Below are 18,220 nucleotides of genomic sequence, written 5' to 3'. Positions count from 1 at the left end.
GTTGTTAAAGATGATCCAGAGTAATATGTACGAGGACTGAAGTTTCTCTCCAAGCACAACTCTGGGATTTTCTCTCTCTGCCTGTCTGTCTGTCTGTCTGTCTGTCTGTCTGTCTCTCTCCTGTAGATGTGTTGTGTCCTGCTCAGCTCCAGCTGGACCACGGTGACTTCTGGCCCAAGGATCAGTGGTTTCGTTTTGGAACGACACAGAACTTTTCCTGCATGGAAGGGTTCACCATGTACGGCTCAGCCCACAGGAAATGCACTTTGTCTGGAGAATGGACAGGAACTCCTCCTGTGTGTGACAACCATGGTGAGGGAGGAATAACAAACCATCAATCATGTCCATGATTACATGAACAGGGACAGACGAGGCTAAGATTGACTTTGTAAAGCAGTGAATACACAAATATCCATATAAAGAGATCTTAAGTACTGACACATATCAACACCAATGTTGCTGTGTGCCACCAGCCAGAGGCATGGACGCTCTCTTTTTAAAATGAATGAATGAATGAATGAATGAATGGATGAAAACATGTCTACCAGCAGGGACAAGAGGGAGAAATTATAGTAGGAACTTAACTAATAAATTTGAGATTTGTGATATCTTAAAAATATGATTTGTCAACAGGAAACTGAAAATTGGCGTCAATTTGTAAACTTCTTACTTCCCACAGCAAAGTTATTGTGTGAGTTCGGTGTTTGTATTTACCAAAAGTAACACAGACTTACTAAACTCGAGTTAAAGTCAGAAACGGCTGTTTAACAATGAGATAAAGTGGCAAATATCTCCTGAAAATATGACAGAGAAATGAACCGTTAACGTGAGGTCTGAAGGTTTTGCTGCCGTCCCTCGGGCAACATTTGAATGATAAGAGCTCTCAGTCATAGTGGTTTCATGTTTACATCATTTTCATAATTGACAACATTTGAATGTCTGTTCAGGAAGAATTTAAACTAAGTTCACTGACGTTTTAAATCAAGTGAGCTACGTTTCCCCAAGAATTTGTCCAATGTCCACGTTACACTGTATAATATGTCAGTGTTTCAGCCACACAAGTGTGACACTGTGCATTATTATTATCATTGTATTCTCAATAGTCTGCACGTCTGTCTATGCAGCTGCTGATTGTAATGACCCAGGGATTCCACCAGGGGCTAAGCTGTCAGCAAGCTCGTTTCACACTGGAGAGAAGATCGTCTACCAGTGCCAGACTGGTCTAGATCTGCTCGGGTCAGCTGAAAGGGTTTGCCTGGAGAACAGAGAGTGGAGCGGCTCAACACCACGGTGCCAAGGTGTTCAAGATTATTATTGTTATTATTATTATTAGTAGTAGTAGTAGTAGTAAAAGTAGTAGTGGTATTATTGTGTCTAACCTTTAAAACAAAAGAAACTTCATTTTTAAGATAAAAAAGACAAATCATCAGAGACAAACAAGAAAACCTGGATTAGTTTCAAAGGCTATTGTTACCGTCTTTGCATCACAGCAGATTATGAGTCAACTTTGTGCTCTAATGCAGGTCCAAACACCTTTGACCCCCCAAGTGCTGTGGCCAAAGCCATGGCAGGTTCACTCGCAGGGGTCATGGACGTCGTCTCATCAGACTTCAAGAAAAGTGGTTAGTTCTTGGATCTATAGTGAAATCTCCCACACACACACACACACACACACACACACACAACAGCAACAACACAAGAAACAGTGTGCTCATGAGCGTGTGTGTGTGTGTGTTAGCTGCTACAGCATCCTTTGGACGAACCATCCATGTGTCTGAAGGCAGTCACATCAACGTCTACATTTTAATGGACACGTCAGGCAGCATCAGGAAGGAGGATTTTGAAAAGTCCAGAAATGCCACCGTTGCTCTCATCAGAAAGGTCTGTAGAGAAGACAAGCGTGTGTTTGGTGTTCGGTGTGAAACTAACGTGTCTTCACTCTCCTCTGATAGTTGGACAGTTATGAGGTACAACTGAAGTTCCATGTGCTGTCGTTTGCCACCGAGGTCAAAGACATCGTGGACATCACGCAGACATATATAAGCAGCAGCATTGAAGACGTCATATGGAATCTGATGGAGTTTGACTACCACAGTAAGACTGCTGCAGTGACAGCAGGGGCACATGTGACCTGCAGCTGTTTGACTTTAATAAGTAAAGTGGGAAATTCTAATTGTGATGTGGTCGTTACAATTTTCAGAAACACTTTATATTGTCCATTGTTTACTCTTTTAGTAATCAACAGGTACTAAGTATCATGTCAACAGACTTATTCACCTGATAAGTGACAATATAAAGTTCACTGCCAGTAGGTGTTTCTATCCAAAAGTGCCTCTTGACTATAAATACTATTCTTCATCTTTTTGTAGCGTGTCAGCATCTGAAGAGTTCTTAAGAGATCTAGGGTCATGTCAACATGTGAGCACAGTTATCTGTTTATTATCTCATAACTCATAGATAAATGGACACTTAGTTGTTTATCTGTTGACAGTCAACAGACTGTTAGAAGGTAAACTACACTATGTATGTGTGTGTGTGTGTGTGTGTGTGTGTGTGTGTGTGTCAGGACCATCTCATTCAAGTGAGCAGTAGATATGAAGATGTGTCCACTGGTTATTTGTGGTGATGATACTGAATACTTTACTTTACTACAATGGACGACCAAAATGAAGTGATACCCAGTTTTCAGTGATGTGGCTTCGGTCAATGTTATAGCACGAGCATTAAATAAGAACTGATTTCAATCCTTTGAGACAGTCTGTTCAGTCATGTTGCATGACTGCCTTCTTCTGGATGGAATCATCCATTACATCTGGCTGCTGTCAGTGTTGTGAGCTTGGAGCTGAGACCTCCATTGAAAAGCTTTTGTTAATTGTCACATTAGTCCAGAGTTCTGCTGTGTTACCATTTTCTTCTCAAAACTCATCCACACAGAACCAAACGAATTTGTGATTTAGATCTAAAACCAGCTGATGTAATAAATACTGCTCAAGCTGTTTGCCCACGTGAGTTCAGGGTCAGTGCTTAGTCATAGGTCACGTGTCTTCTCTGTGAAAACATGGCCTAGGATTCAGAAAAACTCTGGCTAACATTTGAGATTAGGGAACACATATTCACCATTAATTAGTTTTGCATGCTTATTAGCATGCAAAACTAATTATTAAGTCATTATTAAGTACTTATTAATGACTTATTCTGCATGGCCTTATTATACAACCAGTAAGTCATTAACTAAAAGTTTTTCCCTCTGATCTCAATATGCTTTGCTTAGTCTGGATTTATAAGGTGGTAGTATCACAAGAATAGACTGTAGATTAGGGAACATGTGTTGGTTAATAAGTGTTCAACTAGTGATCAAGATGTCACGTTAGTATGGGGAACATATTCTAAGTAACACAGACTTCATTTACAGTCATTTGGACACTTTTAACACTTGTAGTTTTGTGTTTTGTTATGTAAGAACAGACCATATTCATTAAGTGTTATTAAGGGAGAATAACTCTTCTTGTGATACGTCCACCTTATAAAGTCCAGACTAAGCAAAGAATATTGAGATCATAATTCATATAATATAATAAGACCATGCAGAATAAGGCATTAATAAACTAATTAAGAGCCAATATGTACGAAGGAGTATTAGGGCCAGCCAAAAAATAACAAATAAACAGCCAAAAAAATCCGGCACAAGGGGAAAAAGCAGGCAAAAATAAAAAAATAAAAAATCCGGCACAAGAAAAAAAAACAAAAGTCAGGCCAAAAAAATAATCCGGCACAAGAAAAGAAAAATAATCCGGCACAAGAAAAAAACAAAAATCAGGCACAAGAAAAAAATAATCCGGCACAAGAAAAAGAAAAAAGTCAGGCCAAAAAAAAAAAATCCGGCACAAGAAAAAAAAAATACGGCACAAGAAAAAAAAATAATCCGGCACAAGAAAAAAAATAATCCGGCACAAGAAAAAAAATAATCCGGCACTAAAAAACGTACCACAACAAAGCGACAAATGACTGACGGCTCCATATGCCATAGCCTAGGGCCTCTGGTGAGGTCGTGTCTGCGTCTGTCTGAGCTCCACGCCGACGGGATCAAGCAACTTGATCAGTTTTTTGTATTTTTATGCCTGACTTTTCTTTTTTCTTTTGTGCTGTTTTTTTTTTTCTGGCTGGCCCTTATACTCGTTCGTAAATATGTTACTAATGTGCATGCTAATAAGCAACTCATTAATGGTGGATATGTGTTCCCTAATCTAAACACTTGTTTGTCTGTCTGCAGGCCACGGGCGTAAGACAGGCACCAACCTCCACTCGGCGCTGCACCGCGTCAGTGAGACGATCAGTTTATTCAAGCAACGCGGCGCCAAGAGCCGCTTTAATGAGACGCAGAACATCATCATCATAGAAACAGATGGTAAACGTATTTCACGCACTCACTGCTCATGAATTCACCATAATCCAAGTGTTTGAATCCGTTGTGTCTGCAGGTTACGCAAACATAGGAAACAAGCCTCAAATTGCTATGGGCCGGATCAGACAGCTGCTCGGATACAGCCTCACAGCCGAGGACCACACAGACGAGACAATGCTAGGTATCAGGACACGCACGCGCACGCACGCACGCGCACACACACGCACGCACACGCACGCACAAACTGTTTGCACTTTCTGTTTTGCGTGTGTGGTGACAGATGTAGTCTAACATGGTTGTTCACTGTATCTTCTTCTTTTACCACAGCCTTGTTGTTGTTGTTGTTGTTGTTGTTGTTGTTGTTGTTGTTGAGGAGCAAGAAAACGTTATTGACAATAATTTGATTGTTATAAATAATTGAATACGTGTGATTAATCATGATTTATTTACACTCTAAACTGACCGTAGGCGTGAGTGTGAGCATGAGGGCTGTTTGTCTCCAGAACTGTCCAGGGTGTGACCCCGCCCCTAATCAGGTCTAATCAGCCAAAACATCCCATAAATCTCCTATATTTACACAAGTCTGATGTAAAATAAACACATTTAAAATATATGTTATGTTTAAACTCATAGTAGAACTTGGTGTTTTTTTATGTTTTGATGGAGCCTCCAGTTTATATTATTTTTGTCAATATTTCATGTAATGTGACGTGTCTCATACTGAGAGACAAACTATTGGCCTTAAATGTTACTAACCTGGAATATGATGAATGATTTGAACAGAAATAAGACATTTATATATAGTTTAACAACGATATTTAAGTCAACTATTGGTTATTCACAGCAGATCATTTTGGACATGAAATATAAGACCAGGTCAAAGGTCAATAAACCGGGTTAAGCTTCTTAATGCTTCTCATTAATCCACAAAAACATGCTGCGGTGCCTGTTTTTCCTTTGTTTCCCGTGTGATGTTGTAGTTTTCTAACGTTACAAGTTGTTGCAACAGCATGTGAAAAAAAGAACTGGTTTTATTGTTTCTTATGTTCATTATTATGTTCATTTTCAAAGGAAGACGGTCACGACTGCTTCTATCTGCATGTGTTTTCAGACGTCTATGTATTTGGTGTCGGGGACCAGTTGAACAAAAAAGAGTTAAACACCTTGGCCTCAAAGAAACGCGGTGAGCAACACGTCTTCATTTTGAAAGACTACCAGACACTGGGCGAGGTGTTCAACAGTATCATAAGTAAGAGAAACACACATATTTCGACTGTATTGTTTATTAACAGTAAACTATCAGCTTAGCTTTAACACTTTAACACTTCATGTCACAGGTGATAAGAGTGTGACAATGTGTGGAGTCGTGCAGGAGCATGTTTCCAAGGAACACGAGAGCTTCGGGATCCCAGTCTACTCCAAGCCCTGGCATGTGACTCTGACAGCAGTAAGTGCTTCACACAAACACACAGTTGATCAAATACATGTTCTGACTGTGACTGGACACACGTGTAAGATCTCCCTCCCTTTATAGCCTAAGTGGGGACCCAAGGTGTCATGCTTTGGATCCATCATGAGCCGGAACTGGGTGCTGACGGCGGCTCACTGTTTTGCCAGAGCCAGCAGAGACGAAGTCTCTTACCAAGTGGACATCGAGCACGGTCAGGCTCTGTGAGAACATGGTTTTACAGGGAGGCAGATGAAACTAAACATGGCTAAAATCAGAGCCGGGTGAGGTGGCTCGGAGCATCTGGTTAGGATGCTTCCTGGATGCCACCCTGGTGAGGGTGAGGTGTTCCAGGCATGTCCCACCGGTCGAGGCCCCGGGGAAGACCCAGGACTTGACCTGGGAATGCCTTCAGTTAATCAGATAGTGAGGGATGTTTTCTGTACGTGTGGATTTACATGCAGGGTTTTGTTAGCCTGTAACTTATATAAACTTGTTTCATAAGCAACTGATGACAAGAGGTGATCTCTCTGTCTCTAAATCAGCATCTTTGTTCCACAGGTGACGGCAGGGTGAAGTCCAGCAGGGTGATCCTGCACCCCAAGTACAACACCAGTGCACTCAAACACAGAAATGTGTCCGAGTTCTATGACTATGACGTAGCTCTGGTGCATGTGAACAGTATCCCTCTCTCGTGGAAGGCCAGGTGAGACCGTTCAGCTGTGTTTATTTGACTTTGAATAAAGACCAAATATGTGCACCTGACACACACCTGTACATGTCGCACAGACCCATCTGCTTGCCATGTACTGTACCAGCCAGTCGAGCTCTGAAAAGAATCAACTCCACCTGTCAGCAGCACAGTATGTGACCTTTGAACTCTGTGATGTTCACATGAAGACACAGTGACACTTGTTTTGACTCTACTTGTAACCAACAGATAATCAGTTACATGGTCCTGACACACATTCTAATAGTAGCAAATAATCATAGTCACTCATCTATGGTTTGAAGTTTACGTGACAATAAACATATTATTAACAGATTATCAACTAATATTGATCACACTTAACCCCCCATACAAACTTTACCTTTGCATTTTTAATTCCTCCCGTCAAACTAACCTTTTCTGTCAATTTCCAGCGTCTATTTGTCTTCAAAATAAAAGTACTTCCACAATTAAAAATGAGGATGCCTTCAAAATAAAAACATTTAACAACAGAAAATAACAGAACGTGGTAACAGATACATCAGGAAGACAAATGAACATTAAACACTATTTGGGTTTCATTTACATTTGTTATAAATTGGTGGTATACAAATCAAATTGAATTGAAATATAGACAACAGCCAGTTAGTTAATGTCTTATCTAATAGAGCATTAACAGACTATCAAAATAAAATTAAATCCACATCATTTATAAATGTACTGTACACAGGGGCGGAGCTACTACCACATGAAACGACCCCCGCCTTTTTCAGTCACAAGAACTCGGGCCGCAAACAAACTCACATTCACACAAAGGGTCAGGTGAGTGACAGCATGATTTTAATCCTCTCATCCTTATTTCAAAAACCTCAACAGTTGAGTTTGTCGTTTTCAGAGGCCTGACTGTGTCGAGAAAGCATGGACGACATTAAAGGAGCCCACGGATGTGACTTTGAGGGAGTATGTAACAGACAGATTCCTCTGCTCTGGAGGAACCTCAGGATATCAGGATGCTGTTACCTGCAAAGGTCTGTGTGAAAACACTGTAGTTTGACTGACGTGGAGTTTCCGTCACAGTCACGTGACGTCTCGTCTGTCGTCCACAGGGGACTCGGGTGGACCTCTGTTTTTGCCAAGAAGAAACCGCTACTTTCAGGTCACAACTTTTCTCCACATTTATTGAGCTGCCGGTGTCACGGGGTTCAGTTTAGAGCTGAAACAATTAATCCATTATTAACTATTCTGATAATCAACGAAACAAGATTTCTGATTGTTTAAGATTCTTAAATCTTCATTTCTTCTTCTGCTCTGGAGAACAAAGAAATCATTAAAAGTGAATCATTTTGGTTTGTGGATAAAACATTGAAGAACATCATCATCTCCAGGTTTCACGAACACTGATCTACATTTTTTAAGGTTTTCTGAGATTTTATGGACCAAACGATTCATCGAGAAAATAATCGACAGATGAATGGATTATGAAAATAATCGTTAGCTGCAGCTCGAACCACCATGTTGTCAGGAAAACGCTTGTGATAAACAAACTTCACCAGTGCGTTTTAACATGTGACAGTTCCAGAAACAGCTGGACTGACATGATTCCACACCTGCATCATCTTCTCATCTCTAACGTATTGATAAACTTTCCATGATTCTACGACAGAGAACACTGACACGTCACAATAAAAGCATAAAACAAAACAAACAAGATATTTAACATCATTAGCACAGGCGTGGGTGCATGTGTGTGTGTGTGTAAATACTGTAACATATTTTTTATCATGGCAGCTCCGAGTAAAGCTTGTTAGGTTTCTCATACCTGATGTGTAGTTTTATTGTGAAGGGTAGACCGGAAGTGACGCGGTTGTTGTTGCCGGGAAGAAGTGTTGTTTACATGTAAAAAAAAGGAAGTAAACTAACAGTGAGACGCTGTTGGCGTCAACACCGGCCATTCGTGTCCTTCGATTGTTTATTTACCTATCCAGTGTAAACAACCTTTCTTCCCGTTAACAACAACCGCCCACTTCCGGTCTACCCTTCACAATAAAACTACACATCAGGTATGAGAAACCTAACAAGCTCTACTCGGAGCTGCCATAATAAAAAATATGTTACAATACAGTCAAATGGATCTCACTCGTGTGGCAGAATTGTAAGAAAACTCGTAGTTTTTTTGTGTTTTTTTCAAAAAAAACGCTCTCTCTCTCTCTCTCTCTCTCTCTTATCGCAGGTGGGCGTGGTGAGCTGGGGAACCACAGACGTATGTGACCCACGTAACTCGGCTCAGGGACGATACAGCAGCGACCGTCCGCCTCCCGATGCCCGGGACTTTTACATCGACGTGTTTGAGATCATGTCGTGGCTGAAGCAGCATCTGGGCGAGCAGATCCAGTTCCTGCCTGAAGTCCAGTGAGTGCATCGATGGGATGAAGACATAAAAACAAGCTCATGTGTTCACAACTTTATCTACAATGTTCAGGAAGAGTCACAAGTATCCATCACAGTATCACAGTATTACAAACACTGTAAATGTTCTGTTAACAAAGTATTAAATCTTTTTTCTCAGTTTATTCTTTTTCTTATTATTTTATAAAACTGAATGCGACGCCTGGCTTGAGGTTTTTTGTTTTTTTTTGCTGTTGCAGTGAAGTTGCTTTAGGTCCTGATACTAGTCAGTGCTGATCCACCGTCACTGTGGATCAGCACTGACACACAAACGTTGAACCTCACAAACACAATGACTGTCGGCAGATGTTGAAAATGACTCATTAACAGGCCAGTGACTCAGCAGAGAAACAGACAAACAAACTTCAATTTACAAAACGCTGTTGAACAGTGAGATAAAGCAAAGTCGGTGCTTATCCGTCATCATACAATCCCACGATCTATATAACCTCTCTGTTCCATCTCATACAAGCACACTCTCATCTCAACATCAGCAGCAGCGTCGTGATAGCTTCAGAAAGACGGTGGTTGACTCAGCCTTCAGAAAACAGTCTGAAGAGGGTTTCTGCTTCGCTATCTTTAAAGTTTGGGACAAAGTGGATTTGGAGGATCTCTGAGAATCCCTCGGAGACAGCAGGAGCTACAAAGTGTTTCCTACGAGAAGAAAAACATCATGGAATGAGAATAATGATCCTGGTGCCACGATTCTGAGTGAGAGGGAATAATAAAAAGCTTACTTGTAGCTGTGGAAAATCATGTCATTGACCTTTGCATGTTTGCCTTGTGATGGAGCCATTTCACGGAACTGAGAACAACGTGAACAATAAACAACAATCATGAACAACATGAAAAACATGAACAACAAACAACAACATTAACAACAAACAACAACATTAACAACAAAAAAACAACATTAACAACAAAAAAACAACAAAAAACAACAAACAACAACAAAAAACAACACAACATTAACAACAAAAAACAACAAACAACATTAACAACAAAAAACAACATTAACAACAAACAACAACATTAACAACAAAAAAACAACATTAACAACAAAAAACCAACAAAAAACAACATTAACAACAAAAAACAACAAACAACAAAAAACAACAAACAACATTAACAACAAAAAACAACATTAACAACAAAAAAACAACAAAAAACAACTTTAACAACCAAAAAACAACATTGACAACAAAAAACAACATTGACAACAAAAACAACAAAAAACAACATTAACAACAAAAAACAACATAAACAACAACATGAACAACAAACAACAACATTAACAACAAAAAACAACATTAACAACAAAAAAACAACAAAAAACAAGATTAACAACAAAAAACAACATGAACAACAAAAAACAACATGAACAACAAAAAACAACATTAACAACAAACAACAACATTAACAACAAACAACATTAACAACAAAAAACAACAAAAAAAACAACATTAACAACAAAAAACATTAACAACAAAAAACAACATTAACAACAAAAAAACAACAAAAAACAACATTAACAACCAAAAAACAACAAAAACCACATTAACAACAAAAAAAACAAAAAACATTAACAACAAAAAACATAAACAACAAACAACAACATCAACAACAAAAAACAACATGAACAACAAAAAACATAAACAACAAAAAACAACATCAAAAACAAAAAACAACATTAACAACAAAAAACAACAAAAAACAACATTAACAACAAAAAACAACAAAAAACAACATCAAAAACAAAAAACAACATTAACAACAAAAAACAACAAAAAACAACATTAACAACAAAAAACAACAAAAAACAACATGAACAACAAAAAAACAACCTCATCACCTGACAAATCCAACCTGAGAGGAGAGACTTACTCTGTTGTTGTGTTTGGCTTGTTCCAGAGAGGCCGTGAAGTGGAAACAGCGACAGGCGACTCCTGCTGCTGTCGCCACGTCCACATAACTTGGAACAAGAAAGAAAGAAAGAAAGAAAGAAAAAAAGAAAAGGAAATAAATGAAAAGAATTATTTAAGATGTAAATCTTAAACTTTTGTTTGTTTGAGTGATTTCACTGTTTTCTCGTGTGAATGATCCATTCCACTGAGTGTCGTGTCCGGTGTGTTGTGCTGTCTAAAGATATTTGACTTTCATTACATTACATTACTGTAATGTAATGTAATGTAATGTGATTTGACTTTGGGTGTCGTTCTTGGTCCTTTGCTATGATTCATAACCGTGCGTCTCCACCCCTCCAGCAAACACACTCGTCCATCCATGTTCACATGCAGAAGTGTACTTTGCTGCTTGTGACGAGTCACGTGGATTAAAACGTGTATAATTAAAGACAAACAAACACTTCATTTACTTTACCGTTTACGAGACTCAGGATCCGGGTTGGTGTTGTCCACGGCAACGCTGCGGCCTTCCCTCAGAGCGCGCTCACACGCCGAAACACAGCTCTGCCATGAACCAAGTGTGTCCTGACACAAAGGGGAAGGGTTTCACGGTCGCGCCACAAATTAATGAATAAAAAAACCTGAATGATTTATCATCTCAGTGATTATGATCATTTTTATATCATTAAAAGGGAAGTTTCTGTTGTGTGTGTATGTGTGTTTGTGGAAAACTCTGACATGTCATCAGTGTGGACAGAGCTGTGTGCGCCCCCTGCTGGAGAAGCAGCATAAGAAGGGGTAAAACAGATAAAGCGTAATAAAATGCCTGCTTATGTCATAATATCATTTTCAGTGGGAAACACTGGAACATGTTGCAGCCGTGCTGTCAGTGAGAACAAGCCTCAGTGTTTCAAGTGTAACTTTAAAATAAGCTAAAAAATGTTTGTATTTAAATTTGAATGAAATGAAATGTAAATTAAAGAAAAAGACACATGAAGAACCTGAACCTGAAAGTATCCACTCACCCTATTGACATACACGTAACCTTTGGGAATGATGTGAGTGTGGAAGAACGTGGATTTACCCGCTGCAGAGAAACACAAGAGTATTCACAGTGTTCACTTATTCTTACAGCCTTATTCCAAAATGAATTCAATTAGGGTTTTTTTTTATCTCAAAATTCTACACACAACATCCCATAATGAAAAAGTGAAAAAATGTTTGAATTATTGCTAATATGTTGAAAATGAAGAACAAACATAAGTATCATCCTTCAGATGTGATCTGAGTTTACCTGTGGTTAATTCTGGACACACACACACACACAGACACACACACACCCACACACAGACACACACACACCCACACACAGACACACACACACACACACACACACACACACACACACACACACACACACACACTGTGCACAAACATACTGTCTGGGTGCAGTGAAAGGTCCACGGTGGACTTTAACTTACAGGCAGGGAAACCCACGGCAACGATGACCTCTGTGTGGCTGGACGTGAGTGCGGCCATCGGAGGGTCATACAGCCTGGCGGCGCTGTCGAGCTTCCTCTGCACAGAATAAAGACAGTCGTCAGACACAAACTCTCCTGACACTGACACACGGTGAATGAAAATAAACTCATTGGTTTGTACTCACAGGGTCAAAGTCGGGCAGGCGGTAGGGAGCTTTCTTCCATCCCAGGAAATACTCCTCTGGTGTGTGGAACTGCAGCCCAACGTTCACAGCAAACTACAAAAACCAGGAGGACGCCTTTGATTACACACATAAATGTAGATAATTGCCATGCTACAAGCGCCATTAGCTCGTCTGCACAGCTCGTCTACAGTCAAGCCGCCTAGTGGCTTGGAAAACACATTACATAAACAAACAAAATAATGGCTCATACAGTGATAGCTGTGAGTCATTTACAGTGTTTATTGTTACATATGATGCTAGTTGTATAATAACAAAGTAAAATAACAAAGTTGTATAATATATATATACATATATGTATATATGTATGTATGTATATAAACATATACATATATGTACATACATACATATATACACATGATATGAATCAATTTTGAATTATAATTCAAACTTCAAAGTTGAACAAAATGTCAACATGATAAGTCATGAATTTCACAAAGAATCAGAGAAACACAGTATCTTAATAACAGCAGACTGGTACGATGGGTCTCACACACTCAACCCACTCAACCCACTCAACCCACTCAGAACTGAGAAGTCTCTGAAGTGGTTCCACTTGCTACCAAAAAGTCAGGGTGTTGATTTATGTCGTGTTGTGAAGTTCTTTCTTCAGGGTTAGAAAAGCTCTATATAAATATACACTACAGTTACAAAGCTACAGTCAGACAGGACTGTGTATCCCTCACTGTTACAGCAGCAAAAACAGTTACCACAGACAACACCAGACAAGGATTAAAGAAAGGTCAAACACAAAGAAGGACTATAGAAGCATGAAGGCTGAATGAGTAAGTGACACAGTGAAAATATCACTTCTTACCAGTCGGTCACTGCAGGAGAAATCCTTCTTCTTCTTCCCTGGAGCCCAGTTCTCTGGTCTTCCTGCAGCATCTGTGCACAGATTCAATGACAGGAGGATTTTCACAGTGATGATAAACTGGTTGGATCTGGATCTGGACTATTACGGTCTGATATTTGGTTATTTGATTTGATTTGGTTTTAATGTTTGAGGTTTGAAGAAAAACACTGCAAACATGATATCAGATCAAATACAACTATATATATATATAAATATATAAACTGAGAAGATCATGTCCACTCACCTCCCACATAAAAACTGACAGACTTATCAACTGTGACGCCGTCATTGGCCTGAGCAGGAAACACAACATTAGAAAATTTAAGCATCAAAGGTCAACAGTCAACAGTGTTGTCAGTGTCACTGAGGCGTGGCTCTTAAACAAAGCACACGTGCATCACTGTCATAAGACCAGTTACCAGCTCACAAAGGTGATTCCACATTCCCCAAACCGGTTTCCTGTAGATTCCAGGGCTGGTTGCTACAAACACCTGAAACACAAATATCTGCTTTATGTTCTGAATCTATCGACAGTGTAGTCAAGTGTCAATGCTGACTGTGACGGACGAGCCATGGTGAACACCTGTCTGTCTGTCGATATTTAACACCTGTCTGTCTGTCTGTCTGTCGATATCTCCTCACTTTACATCACTGTCAGTGTTTTCCAATCAAAACTGAGCTTTGTGTCATAATTCCTGTTCCTTGATGTCAAGAACTAGAAATGAGAGTCTTTTTTATCACAGACAGCAGTATATAGTTATAGGGTTAGGGTTATATGGCACAGTTAGTTATCTAACTAACTAATAACCCAGTCAGTGATTGTGAACTTGACTTCATGGATTCTTATTACACACGTATCTGCACCTGAGGAGCGTGAAGGTGCCTTGCTCGGGGGCACCCAGGCACATGGCCCTTCCATGGATTGAACCAGCAACCTTCCCATTACAAGCCCAATTCCCCTCCTCTTTAACATCACGGTGCACAGTGTTGTTGCTGATTTACTGCTCAATAAGTTCATGTGTCTTTGGCGCGGGAGAGTGAGTGGTTTAAAAACAAATGTTAAATGTTGCAGACTGAAGTAAGCAAAGACTTTATGTGGTGAGTGTTTTATTTATGTCCCACACTGTTTCTCATGTTTATATGAGAAACATTCTGACAGTTCAGGAGGCGGAGCCTCTCGCTGTATTTAAAGTTAGACTTAAAACTTTCCTTTTTGATAAAGCTGAATGGTAAAGTGGTAAAAGTTGACCTGCACAGGAAGCTGCAGTGCAGCGACGATGTCCTCCACTTTAGATTGGAAAACCTCTGGTCTCAGTTTTCCTTTAGTGATCCCCAGTTGGTTAGTGAAGAAAACCACCTACAAGAGCAAAGTCAAGGAAAACAACCAGGAAGTCGAATGACAAATAGAACCAGAGATCAAAGCTTTGATACAAATGCTCAGACTTCTCCGTCTCACCTTATAACCTTTTCTGTCCAACGCGGCCAACCTGGGCTTAATCTCTGGGAACAGAATCCTGGTAATCCAACAGATGTGACATTTCACCAACACTGCACAGAAACCACTGAGCACTTTAGAAATCATGAGTCGTTAACACAGACCTCCAGTCGTCTGGTGCCGTGGGAAAGACTTTCCCGGACTTGGTGGTGATGATGCAGCCGTCTATGTCGAACCCAGCAATCTGGAGGTGGAGACATGAAACAAATGTCTGTGTCTGAGAGCTCAGTATTTCAGTATCAGCCACCGGTCCAGAACCAAAGGACGACAGAAAACAGAAAAACTCCAAAGCATCACAATTCCAAAGTGTTTTCTTTTATTTTTAAAACATAATGTACTGAACTGCAGATAAATGCAACTGCAATAAGGCCCCACCCACAACTGGTGAAGTAACACTCCCTCTGAGACTGTAACCTCATCTCAACCGGTCGACGTGCAGAGCCTTGAGATCAAGTATGTTGTAAAATGCAAGTAAACTGAATTTAACTGAGTTTTTCACAAAAACAAAATGATGTATCCACTGACTTTAACCATTAAGAAGTGTAGTGTAACCAGTGAATGATCCCTGACACGTGTCCACCGTGAGACTGCAGCAGTCACACAGTCAGCTGAATGTTTAAAAAGAAGAAACCGTGTTCCCTAACCTGCATGTTTCTGTGATTTAAAGTGGATTCTCTGATCCAGATCAAAGCACTTGTGATTGGGTCGTTGAAACCAGATTCAAAGACAATCTTAGTAAAGTATTCCACACCTTGTCACTCCCTCTGACTCCAGCACCAGTGTAAAACATCAGGGTGTCTTTCTTCTGCCAGCTGCTCTTTGGACATCCCTTTAATGATGATGATGATGATGAAGACTGTGCTGGCTGGAGGCTGTTACTGCTCATTGTTGCAGATTTTTCAGCAAACTCCTGCAGCTGCCTCAGCTTTTCCTCAGCCAGTTTCTCCTCCTCCTCTTCTTCGTCCTTCATCCATCCACCCGAGGCCTCCTCCTCCTCTGTCTTTTGGCGCTTCACCTTTGGGTGACCCCCGTCTGAACTCAGTTGTCTTTTGGAGGACTGAACACAAAAAGAAATGCTCACTTTGACTTTCACTTTGTCTCACGTCAACTGACATTTCTTATCTTTCTTGTAACATAAGAAATTAAGATTCCTAAAATAATACAAGAACTAGCAAATGTGTTACCTTTGAGGGGGAGGAGGAGAAGAAATCCTTTATACTGCGCTTAGGTTTGGGACTCGACTGTGTCTCTCTTTCTTCTCTTCCTCCTTTCGTCTTATCACTGGCTTTCTGTGCAGCGCTGGAGGTTTTATCACTGGAACTCTGAGAGTAGTGAACTTTGAATGGATGGTTCAGGTTAACCAGGTACAGGACGCTTCCATGGGTCAGTTTGCCACACTGGCCCCGACCCAGCTTCACGCCGTCCAGGTAACTGGGGTTGGCACCGAGCTGTAAAGCAGAAAAGGACACTTCAGTGTGCACTCTCGCAATTATGGGTTTCTGAGTTGGATAACAACAACAACACGGAAGTTAAGATTAAAGAGCACTGACGTGATGGCGGAACTCGTGATTAAAGCTGCAGTAGGCAGGATCACTGTTTGTTTTTAAAATACTTGGATGTTCGGATCACAGCCGTGTGTAAATGTAACTCCAGTGAGTCTCGCTGAATTCTAAGGTGTGACACTGAGTCCTGTTTGTTTTCATACCTGTGTCACAACCACATCCTGGTCTGCATAGCACGCAACCAGCTTCACTGGAGGGAAAACAAGGAAAGCATCATCACACACATGTCACATTAACAGTAAGAGAACTTACCATCATCACACGACGCACATGTTGCACTATGTTTAGAACCATATTGCAAGAGAACGCTTCAACTGTGATAAACTGTTTCGTTTGATTTTTACCACACTTAACCTTTATCTTTGCTCATTGTTATACTTATATAACAAGAGACATTGCAGCATGTATTCATGTATGTTAACATTTTCAGATTAGTATTATTAGAAATAAATGATTTAAGCAGTAAAATATGTTGTTTTTTTAATATAAGATTCCTTTTGTTTTCAATGAAACCATGTAATGAAAAGAATACATGCATGTTTTCCCGTGTCTGCAGCAGCTTCTCTCTCTGAGTCAAAAACACTGTATCCATAAAGCATTATAGGTTTATTATTTATGGAAAATAAAATAATTGAACTTATTTACAACATCATTTAATATTGCATGTTTTTCTACTATATCAGTGAGGGAAAGGTAAATAAGACAAGCAACCCTCAAATCAAATGAATGCAAGTTAATGAAACACTACAAAAACTTGAAGGTGTTATTTGACATTGTGTTTTATTATTATTATTAATAATATTCTTATTTTTATTTATTTCATATTTGGGCTGCATTATAAGAAGATGTCAGTGTTATAACAGCATACCCAACAAACTGGCAAACAGCTTTGAAATCATGTTGAAATTTAATTTAGACAAACTTTAAATTAACCTGAAGCAAAACAGATTCATGTATGTGATCAATAACTTTACACTCCGGCTCCTTCAAATAATCTTTTACGACACATTGAATGAAGTGTCAAAATAATAATTGTATAGAGATAATAATTGTGGAGAGAGTTTGTTGTATTGTTTATTGTCTGTAATGTTTTTATTAACCCTCGAACACTAACATCACACAATAATGAAAAGGTGACTTTTACGATGTTGCTGTTGTCTGAGTGTTTCCCACCTGACGTCACTGACAGAGGGTGGAATGACGTCACTGACAGAGGGGAATGGTTCAACCAAAGAACACGTTCGCAGAGTTACATCAATGAAAAGTGACCAACTTTAACTTTAACTTTGCTAAAGCAAGTCCACGTGCCTAAAGCTATCTCGTGTCTAAACGCATTCAAGCAGGTTTTCTTTGACTAACTAACAGATGAAGTTGTGTGGTGGACAAACCCTGGTGCCTGGAACATTTCTTATCGGTGACGCCAGAGTCCGGACCGCGGCCCACAATCACAGCTCGACCGTCGTCCAGATCAATCCGAGCTCCAGAGGCGCTGAGCAGCGTGCACGACATTAGTGTCCCTTTAAATACTTGATTATGAGCCGCTGGTGTTCTGAGCCGTGAGCGGAGACATTAATGGTGAAAATAGTCGTTCACACGTCGAGTTATGGACGAAGTAAAGTGACTTATTCTGCCCAAAGAGGGGCTCTGTTAAAGTACTGCACGCGTGGTCCTTTGAAA

General features: G+C 39.9%; 2 protein-coding genes across 2 annotated transcripts in view; one reads left to right on the top strand and one right to left on the bottom strand.

Moving 5' to 3' along the window:
* The window catches only part of si:ch1073-280e3.1 (complement C2), an 11,389-nt gene extending 2,261 nt beyond the window's left edge, over positions 1–9,128 (top strand). The window contains exons 4-19 of the mRNA XM_058634004.1: positions 127–312; positions 1,125–1,298; positions 1,524–1,622; positions 1,739–1,881; positions 1,953–2,094; positions 4,271–4,405; positions 4,479–4,583; positions 5,514–5,651; positions 5,740–5,849; positions 5,937–6,063; positions 6,411–6,555; positions 6,639–6,712; positions 7,289–7,380; positions 7,454–7,586; positions 7,665–7,714; positions 8,789–9,128. Coding sequence (XP_058489987.1) covers positions 127–312; positions 1,125–1,298; positions 1,524–1,622; positions 1,739–1,881; positions 1,953–2,094; positions 4,271–4,405; positions 4,479–4,583; positions 5,514–5,651; positions 5,740–5,849; positions 5,937–6,063; positions 6,411–6,555; positions 6,639–6,712; positions 7,289–7,380; positions 7,454–7,586; positions 7,665–7,714; positions 8,789–8,971 — 2,036 coding nt within the window. The 3' untranslated portion in view covers positions 8,972–9,128. The remainder of the gene's footprint in view (positions 1–126; positions 313–1,124; positions 1,299–1,523; positions 1,623–1,738; positions 1,882–1,952; positions 2,095–4,270; positions 4,406–4,478; positions 4,584–5,513; positions 5,652–5,739; positions 5,850–5,936; positions 6,064–6,410; positions 6,556–6,638; positions 6,713–7,288; positions 7,381–7,453; positions 7,587–7,664; positions 7,715–8,788) is intronic.
* Positions 9,005–18,199, bottom strand: pnkp (polynucleotide kinase 3'-phosphatase). The gene is made up of 17 exons (XM_058634005.1): positions 17,932–18,199; positions 16,687–16,733; positions 16,166–16,429; positions 15,733–16,038; positions 15,086–15,165; positions 14,943–15,000; positions 14,736–14,843; positions 13,906–13,977; positions 13,731–13,779; positions 13,448–13,518; positions 12,574–12,666; positions 12,389–12,485; positions 11,933–11,994; positions 11,383–11,492; positions 10,888–10,975; positions 9,741–9,808; positions 9,005–9,657 (listed from the first exon to the last, which is right to left on the bottom strand). Exons 1-17 carry the CDS (start codon positions 18,050–18,052, stop codon positions 9,537–9,539), a joined length of 1,815 nt encoding a protein of 604 aa, XP_058489988.1. The 5' UTR covers positions 18,053–18,199; the 3' UTR covers positions 9,005–9,536.
* Between the last annotated feature and the right edge of the window lie 21 nt (positions 18,200–18,220).

This window comes from Solea solea, chromosome 7, assembly GCF_958295425.1.
Source record: "Solea solea chromosome 7, fSolSol10.1, whole genome shotgun sequence".
Lineage (NCBI taxonomy): Eukaryota > Metazoa > Chordata > Actinopteri > Pleuronectiformes > Soleidae > Solea > Solea solea.
This window is presented reverse-complemented; position numbering and strand designations above follow the sequence as displayed.

Bases quoted from the DNA above. Each gene is read 5' to 3' on its own strand.
- pnkp (XM_058634005.1), bottom strand. From the start codon at position 18,052: ATGTCGTGCACGCTGCTCAGCGCCTCTGGAGCTCGGATTGATCTGGAC. The intron at 12,667-13,447 runs GTAAGAAGTGAT...TGGTTTTTGTAG, and splicing joins TCTCCTGCAGTGACCGACTG to TTTGCTGTGAACGTTGGGCT. The intron at 9,809-10,887 runs GTAAGTCTCTCC...CGTTGTTCTCAG, and splicing joins AAGCCAAACACAACAACAGA to TTCCGTGAAATGGCTCCATC.